Genomic DNA, 9,415 nt, shown 5'->3' with positions numbered 1-9,415 from the left:
GCAAATGTAATGTGTTTTTTGGTTGTTTTTTTTTTGTAATTTCAAAATGAAAGAAACCATGCTAAAATTGGCATAAGAAAATGTATCTCGATAATTAAAATGGCCTAAATATAAGGTTACTGAATTTGAAATTGTGTCAAAAACACTCAACTGTTAAAAATATAATTTAAAGTGTAGTAGATAATAAGGAGCTTTCCATTAAACGAAGATGGTTACATCATGGACCTATTAATTATTAATAGGTCCATGGTTACATCTAGAACGTACTTGGTGACATCTGCGCATGCGAAACGCCTTTATCGTCTGATTTCTAAGATGCTGTTCGGAATGAATCTACCAGAGAAGCAGGATGGTTACGTTTCACTTCGTCACGCAAACGAAAGCTACCTAACACTTCAGTTCTGCACTCAAATATAGCGGAAGGTTATTGGCGGCGAAAACACAATAAGGAAACAATCTAAAAAAAAATCAAAACTAAAAACGTTTTTTATGATGCTCACTTATACATGAAATCAAAGGATGCGATGATGTCGGACAATTCGGATGGCTTAGACCAAGTACATGTAGAAAATGCTTAAACTGTTTCTTACATCAGTAGCCGTAGCACTAATTTATTTTAGTCAGGCTGATTCAAGCAGTGGGCTTGAATTGGGAGCGGTGAATGTCTTTTCTCGAAAGTATGTAAACAAATTTTTATTCATTAAATTGTTAATGTATGTATGTTTATTGCATTGCTGTAAGATGAAAATAAAATGTTTAATTGTATGATGATTATAATTGTAATGTTCTTTGCATGTTAACAGCACCAAAATATGCCAGTACCCTTTACTGAATTACACGGCTCTATCAATTGAGGCTAAGAAAATATCCAAGTTCCTAAATTTTAAACATGTTTTTCCAACCGTGTCTGTAGAAAAGATTTTTCAAGACTCGCCGAAACTGGACAACTTGTATTTTTCTATATATTTTGGTGCTATGATATATTTCTGCCATATTTGTGCAGGCGTCTGGACGGTAAATCGTAACAAACATTCTGTCCTTACTCAATAAGGTAGATTGCAAATATAAAAATAATCAAATTTCTGTCTTTTTGATTCCTTAGTGTGACAAGTTGGAAAAATATAACTAAAGAGGTGTCCATTGATACTTTCACTTATACTTATTGCAGCTTAGGAAAGCAATGTCGAAAGAAAAGGTAAATTAACGTTATTTACTTTACTGTTTACATTACTGGCGGGTGTGATATATCACATTTCTCCAGAGCGGTCTTTACCATATCCGACTAGTAAAGATAGGCCTTTAGTGTCTTTGACGTAAAACTCATACAGGCACTACGCAATATGTAATATACAAATGTAAATTATTATTATTATCATTATTATTATTATTATTATTATTATTATTATTATTATTATTATTATTATTATTACTATTACTAATATTACTACTATTACTACAACTGTAACTATAATCATTATTATTATTATTATTATTATTATTATTATTATTATTATTATTGCAAATGCTCCTATGTTGATTATTTTGCTTGGTGCCACGTGTTTTTGAAACGGAAATTAGCTAACCTTGTTGTTTGTGTTGCTGGTGCTGCTGATATCGCTACTGCTTCTGTTGTTGTTGTCGTTATTTTCTATTGTCCAAAATAGCTTTGTTACGACAATATCACCAATTATGATAAGCTTCAAAACAATAGGAAGTTGAATGTATCCTGTGCCTGAATAATATTAAAATACATAAAAAGAACAATTACAACATTTAGTCTTGTATTTTTTTGTTAGTGGAACAAGACACGAATCCCAACATTTTATCATTGCCACAGTGGAAACGGAATTATACTGTCGTCCTGGATTCTACCAAACCGGAAAAAGCTGTGAAGATGGTAAGTCGTTTAAACAACCATAAATTAAATAGAAAACATAAAAATATTTATCATTAAGAAATCTTGGTATCATTTCTATTATTTACTTAAAAGACCTATAATACCGTAATTAATATGACAGTTATACTAATTTGTATCAGAGATTATAAGTGAGTTTGTATGTTCATAACTTCATTGGTGTGATTTCAATAACATTGTTTAGTATTATGACCTGAGTTGTTTCCAGTACCTGTATTATTATTTCTAAGTTTGCTACAGTTAAAACTAATTCATAATTCTCGTAATTTTAAATAGATTGCGTAGAAACTAAAAAAGCATACAGGGTCTGCTCTCCCGAATTGGATCAATGTTGTCAGAATGGGGGAACATGTCTCAATACCAACTACAATATAACCTGCAACTGCTCCGACGGTTGGATTGGTGATTACTGCAGTGAGCGCTGTCCAGTAAATTTCTACGGTCCAAGATGCAGCCTAGAATGTCCGGCTTGCAGTAATGGTGGTACATGTGATCCAGTTAAAGGGCAATGCGATTGCTCGCCCGGCTGGACTGGACCAACTTGTGATGAGAAGTGTAGCACGGGATGGTATGGAAAAGACTGCGCTCTTGATTGCAAGAGCTGCACCTTGGATGGTGGTCAATGTCATCATATAACAGGTGAATGCGAGTGTGCACTGCCATTTGGAGGACTATTCTGTGGAGACATCTGTCATGATGGCGATAATGTACAATGTGGCTGGTTCCCAGACTGTTGTCGCAATGGAGCTACGTGTGACCAAACTGGCAGTGAGAGTAGATGCAAATGTCCGCCTGGCTACTTGGGGAAATTTTGCGAAACACGCTGTACAGGTTTATGGGGAGATGGATGCCATCGTAGGTGCTTATGTAATAATAATGCAACGTGTGACCCAACAACAGGGGAGTGTGAATGCACTCCTGGTTCGTCTGGCAAATACTGTCAAGAAAGTTTAAAGCCAGCGATTGGCTCTTTAAAATGTCCAGTCAATTGCAGTAAGGATTATGGTTGTGACCAAGATGGACATTGCTTATGTCCATCAAATTCCACATGGAGTGAAGACACGTTATCCTGCCTCCGGTAATTTCTTTTTTTTTTAAATTTATACTCTTGCTTTCTGCATTCAGCATACTGTTTGACCATGACGCCCTGGGGTGGATGCAGGATTTGTAGGTAGGGGTGCGTGAGGGTCCAGCTCACTGCCCCCACCATGGTTGGGACTAAGGGAATAGAACATTTTGATAATAGGGACCTCTCGGGCGCGGATCTAGAGTTTTAGCTGGGTTTCTATAGAATCGCTCACCCTATCGGCGACAGTTGTGTTTCACAGACGAATCGGGGTGCCTTCCCGATTGCGCAGGGCAGCTAGCAATGCACCCTGATTCGTCCGCGTCTGCAACGCAATCGGAAAAGTTGAATCAGGTTCAACCTTCCCGACAACTGTCGGCGAATATCGCCGATAGGGTGAGCGATTATATGGAAACTGAGCTTTAACTCTGACTATCGCACATAATGGGGTCCCTCAGTTGGTGGGATCATGGGAAGAGAACGTAATGTTTGCTCGTTCCGTCGCTGGAAGCCCATTTTAGACATGGGGCGGGGGGTGCTTTGCGTTAGTCTTGGGGTTCTCTTAGCTTCGGAAAGTTCTAGATGCTGAAAAAATGCACTTACGTGCATTACGAGACTTCTATTGATAGATGAATACATACTAAATTAATAGTTTTCCCCCATTTTTACCATGGACAATTAATATTGCGATGATGATATGATGATGATGATGATGGTGATGTGATGATGATAAGGAGGAGGAGGCATCGTAGCAGGTGAGGACAGACTCCTGGTCAAGGTTAATTAACAGGACTTTGGATATGAGTGTCAACCGAGGCCCGTATCTTGAGTTCGTCGTCACATTTTCAATGCACACAATCGGACAACACTAACTATCTACAATTTATATAATCAGTACATTCTCAATGTCATGAAAATAATATCTAAAAACTTACGTTATATGCATGCTCAGAAGCGGAAAGTTTAACCTAAACGTTTGATATATGTTTCATGTTGTTTGTTGAATGGTCTTTAATGATATTATATTCTAATATGACCACAACATAAGAAAGAACACTTTGTCACATACAAAGTTCAGACCCATATACATTTACATTTCCTTAGGCCTAAATCATAAGAAAGTTCGCTCTAAATCAAAATTTCAGGAAATTATACGTTTTATGCATGCACCGACGTGGAGATTTTGTTTTATGTTGTTTGTTGAATAGTCTTCTTAAAAAATATTACAGACTAATATAACCACAACATAAGGAAGTTCATTTTTTAAATGTTTAATAGATAATACAGAGAATTATGATTGTTTATCAAAATCATTATACACATGTTAAATCCAATTTTAAAAAAAAATAAATTAAAAAAAAAAACGTTTTCAGTGCACGCGCCGACCTGGAAGGATTTACCTAATAATCGTGTTAATAATGCGGTTCTAAAATTAATCTTATGACCACAAATTTTAAGTTGTAACTTCAGGAAAAATACTAATGCATTTTTATTGTACCGCCACCAGCTGGGAAAGTATTTAAATATGCATAAATGTCTTCTGTGATTGGTTGATTGCCAACATTTCAATGCATAGTAGTGGTTGGACGGTCGGATATAATGCGTAACTCTCATAATAATTTCATATTTCGAAAAATTGTTAGGAGTATATGATCACGTTCCATGATAGATTACATCCACAAGGTGCCCCTAAGCCAAAATTTCAAAAAATTGAATAAATTGCGTTTTCCGAATCACGACGAACTGAGTAGATTAGGCCTACTGGTTAAATGTAAAAAATTAAGATTTTATTTTTAAATCACAGAAAATCACAAATTTATATTTAGTACATTCTCGACTGTCTTGGAAATGTTGACCTTATCAAATTTGGTTGGGTGCGTTATACACATTCTTCGTAACACCCCACCTACTGTATGTACGGGCCTGGAAACTTTACATTTTACCTGCCAATTAATACAGTATTATACGCTTATTAGATATCTTCTCAATTTCTCAGTATTTTTTTTTATTATTATTTTTCCACTTCCAACGCTGTATGATTTGAAATTTACATACCATTCACGTCGTTGCTCTTCGTCAGGTTCTGTGTTCACTTTCAGCCTCTCAGTGGCCATCTTTGACTTTCTTTTTAGATATATTGTATCTAAGTGTGTTCGTAAGTTTTAAGCTGGTCTACAATTAGGCTACCAACTCCATTAAAGACTTTTTTTTATTTTTTAACGAACAGCATTCGTTATAATAAAAGAACTCAACAGTGTACCGGGGTACGTTATCGCGCAGCCGAATTAATTACAGTCCCTCTTTGATTAATACTTAGACAATGCAACAATTTTATTTTGTCTATTTTGGTTTGGGTAGGTGTTATTTCTGACAGAAAGAGTTGCAATTCGGCAGACCACCAGGCACTGCTATCACTTTATATTGGCGAACGGTGCGAAGAGGTCTAGATTAATAATAATAATAATAATAATAATAATAATAATAATAATAATAATAAGAATAATAATAATAATATTAATGACCCGCGCCTGCCTCTAGGTGCCCGGAAATTGCACTCTCATAAATTACAACAATACAATACAACAATTATTTTTCTTAATACAATTGCAGTATTCACCTAGTCTTTTATTGGAAATGCTTGCACCCTCAAGATGTCGCATTTCCAATATACCATGGAGGTATAAAAAATTAATATGGATATACTCACTCCCTATATTGGAAGATGCATAGCGCCCTCAAGTTAACGTATTTTGGATACAAAGTTGGCATAACCGGAAAGTAGGAATAGCGCTCTAAAATTGACGTATTTTGGATGGTGTACTCTCCCATATTGAAAAGGAATAGCGCCGTCAAGTTGGCGTATTTTGGCTAACTCTCCTATGGTAGAATTCCTATATAGAGAGAGTTGCGATATGAGCGGTGCAGGTCACGTGACTACTGGCCGCCCTCTATCTGCCATCTTGGTGCCAATTCAAAGATCTTAACACAAGATAGCGTCAAGGGCGTCGATCCGTGGCTGAAAGTGGGGGGAGGGGTGGGATGGGACGAAATGAAAAATAAAGCCTTGGGCCGTAGGCCCAAGCAATGGTTGGGGACCAGGGGGCGAAGCCCCGGAAGCTCTGGCGCATAATATAACCTTTTAATTTATTTTTAAGCAATGCAATTAACATTTATTTCCATACGAAATTTTCAAAATATCCAGTGGCGGATCCAGTAATTTTAAATAGAGCTGGGCCCAGAGAGGACTTTTACAGATGGAGAGTGTAGCTGGACTACCACCTCAGCCCCACCATGGTTGGGGCTGAGGTAAGAAAGTTTATGATTATGGCACCTCCAGTTGGTCGGAAATGGCACTCTCAGACTGAATCTGAATATAATTTTAATTTTTCTCCACTTTTAAATTTCGAGAAAAAAAAATAGTGATGGTGTTCCGGCTGGGCCCCTTCGAATCTGCCACTGAAATACTCATCATAAAAAGTTTTTTAAATTATCCTGTTTAGTCATAATTATGCCCGCTTATATATTTCGTGCAAACTAACATTCATAAAAATAATGATTTATTATCTACTGATTAGCTTGCAACGTATTCAAAATTTGAACTATGAAAAACAAATAAAATAAACTTAAAACAGTCATTAATTTAGTCTTTTTGCATGTACACTACTTTTAAAATCAATCAAGAAGTGTTTGCTTTTCTCCTCTTTTTGAATTTCACTTTTGTGCAAGTAATATTGCGATAAATTATTGTGAGTGGAAATAATACCGTCTAATTTACGATCAAACAGGACTAGGGAGATAGGGAGCACACAAAACATTAGTTAGCATTTTGATTTCACAAATATAAAGGTGATTTACTTAATTTATCATTATCAGTGGCGGCTCCAGGAAAGCAAATTAGAGGGGGAACAGGGAGGGACTTGCACGTTGGAAAAGTAGATCACCTCAGCCCCACCATATGGTTGGGGCTGAGTAAAGAAAATTTATGATTATGACACACTAGATTGCCGGAAATGGCACTCTCAGACCTACATTCTAATTATAATTTTCCTTTGTTTTTTTTCCATTAAAAAAAATAATTTTGAAAAAATTAAGGTCGGCTCGGCCCCACTTGAATCTGCCACTGATTGTTATGGCGTCATTGCGAGACTGCGTCAATGTAACACTGGAGTTTGTAAACTTTTGGTAGGCTTATCACTTAATCGAAATAGGTAGGGGCCTAGACATATCCGTGTTAAAGGCTAAAATTAGGAAAAACAGTAATCCTATATTAAAGATAATATTAAACACTAGTATATACGTACTGGTTATAATAATATAAAAAAAGGAATAAATTGTTCATAGTAGAAATTGTGCACTTTTGAATTTGTAAAAATATTGGCCTAATAAGGATACATGCTTCCAATTTTAACAACGTTCAGTACATTGTTTTCACAATAAATTTAGCCTCTGATAATCGTTGCACCCATAAAATCGATCTAGTGGGTTTCTGAGATGGTTACGAAATGTTTAAACAATTGCGTTTTTACTCGATTTTGGTCCGGAAAATACGTACCGCACTTAGAAATGTGAACAGACAAAATTCATGAGTCATGCATTTTGTTATTCTTTCCATTCGCTTTTAAAAGTGGGGTTTTAATTATAGAAGATTGGTGAAAAGTGGGGGGGGGGCGACAATCGATATGATGTCCCCCTACTTTGAAAAGTGGGGGGACGCGTCCCCCTGTCCCCACCAATCGACGCCCATGGATAGCGTTCTCCGCGATTTACGCGTAACAAAGAGAAGCGTCGGTCAAGGTTCAAAAGTCCAATTTAGCAAGAGGGCGCCATTCATGCGTTATTTGGTTATTACCAAAGAGAAAAAGTAATCAGTTTTGGAAGAGGGCGTCCTATCTGTTGCCATGGATCTGAGATGGTTCTTGTTTCACAGGATTGATACCCTAAACGTAAAGTCGCGCGGTGTACAGTATGGTCAGAGCGCTCAAGGGTCAAAAGTTTCCAATTTAGCAAGAGGGCGCCATTCATGCCGTATTACAGAATTTGCACGCGTAAATCGCGGAGAACACTATCTTGTGTTATAAGATATTTGTTGTCAATTGATCAAGTCAGTGGTGCGTAGCAAACAAAAATATGATAATATAAGCTTCGAGGCAAAATTATTGAACTCATGTTACTTAAAAATCCATAACTCCGTAACGAAGAATCGTGTCACATTATTTTTTTTTCTGGAAATGTTCTTGAAAGACTATTCTACACCACTATATAAGTTTTAAGAAATGAAAAAAATGTTTCGACCTCTGGCACAAGATGTGAAAAGAAGAGTCTATCTAAATAGTGTATTAAAATAGGCCTCTGCAGTACAGTACGTAGGTAGGTAGGTAGTACTAGATTAGGCCTAGCTAGCTATAAAAGTAGCGTAGTACTTTTTCAGTTACCGTATGACTTACGGATTTCTCTTATTATATACTACTCAGTGGCGGATTTAGAGGGGGGGTAAGGGGCGTACGCCCCCTCTATTTTTTTGTAAAAATATTGTTTTGTAAAGCTTATCAGAAAATTACCATGCTAAATATTAAAAATCAATCAAATATCAACTCAAATTAATGAAGGTGCTAGAAGTTTAAGGGGGCAACTCTCCCTGCACCCCTACCAGGGGCTCTTTCCTGAGACTCTCACTTAGTTTGGACATTCACCCCCCCCCCCCCCCCCCTTTCTTACCGGGCTGGATCCGCCCCTGCTACTAGTTATTTTGGAGATACCCTCGGACTGGGTCCCTAGCTGAGGCGTGCCACAAACACCCATTTACTATACGAATTTCTAAGTTGTCCAGTAAAAAGGCCTAGGCCCTGTCGCAGGAACTCTATCCTATGGAAATGCCAAGCGCCCTCAAGTTGACGTATTTTGGATGTACACTACTCGGATGTACTCTCTTATTTATTGGACATGCTAAGCGCCCTCAAGTTGACGTATTTTGGACGTACTCGCCTTAGGCCTGGCGCCCTCAACTTGACGTATTTTGTACAAATTCCTGCGTAATTTTGGACAGTTGTTCAACCCGACTTTGTATAGCTAGCATACAATGATGGCGCTTCATGCAACTTTTCCACAAGCGTACTCTCTTTTCCGTCGCTCAGCTTTTGTGTTACTCCTGCCTTATCACTTTACTTGGTTTCTAAATCAATATCCAGGGCATTTTTTTGACTGACGAACATTTCTGTTGAATATTATTGCATGTGTTTTCGATTTGTTTTCCACTTCAGGATTGCTGAAAATATTCAAACATCTGCAATTACAAAAAGGCCTGACAACTTTGGTAAGACATCACAGTTATTTTATATATTTTGCTTTTATTTGTTACCGTCCACCTATTATTATCTTACTTAAATTGGCTTACCTTTCATAATAATAATGATAATGATAATAATAATAATAATAAT

The 9,415-nt window shown here is 36.9% G+C and overlaps 1 protein-coding gene across 1 annotated transcript; it reads left to right on the top strand.

Annotated features, from left to right (window-relative positions):
* Nucleotides 1-528: 528 nt before the first annotated feature.
* LOC117105311 (multiple epidermal growth factor-like domains protein 10) lies at nt 529-9,362 on the top strand. The gene is made up of 5 exons (XM_033246430.1): nt 529-677; nt 1,103-1,195; nt 1,797-1,897; nt 2,192-2,993; nt 9,239-9,362. The coding sequence occupies exons 1-5, from the start codon at nt 571-573 to the stop codon at nt 9,360-9,362; spliced, it is 1,227 nt and encodes a 408-aa protein (XP_033102321.1). The 5' UTR covers nt 529-570.
* Nucleotides 9,363-9,415: the final 53 nt, after the last annotated feature.

The sequence above is a fragment of the Anneissia japonica genome, unplaced genomic scaffold (genome assembly GCF_011630105.1).
Source record: "Anneissia japonica isolate Jap-2015-1 unplaced genomic scaffold, ASM1163010v1 scaffold287726_len2788222_cov184, whole genome shotgun sequence".
Lineage (NCBI taxonomy): Eukaryota > Metazoa > Echinodermata > Crinoidea > Comatulida > Comatulidae > Anneissia > Anneissia japonica.
Note: the sequence above shows the minus strand (reverse complement) of the source record. Positions and strands in the feature narration are given on the sequence as shown.

Coding starts and splice junctions, on each gene's coding strand:
- LOC117105311 (XM_033246430.1), top strand. CDS start 571: ATGCTTAAACTGTTTCTTACATCAGTAGCCGTAGCACTAATTTATTTT. Junction 678..1,102: donor GTGAATGTCTTTTCTCGAAA/GTATGTAAACAA, acceptor TTGATTCCTTAG/TGTGACAAGTTGGAAAAATA. Junction 1,196..1,796: donor AAGCAATGTCGAAAGAAAAG/GTAAATTAACGT, acceptor TTTTTTTGTTAG/TGGAACAAGACACGAATCCC.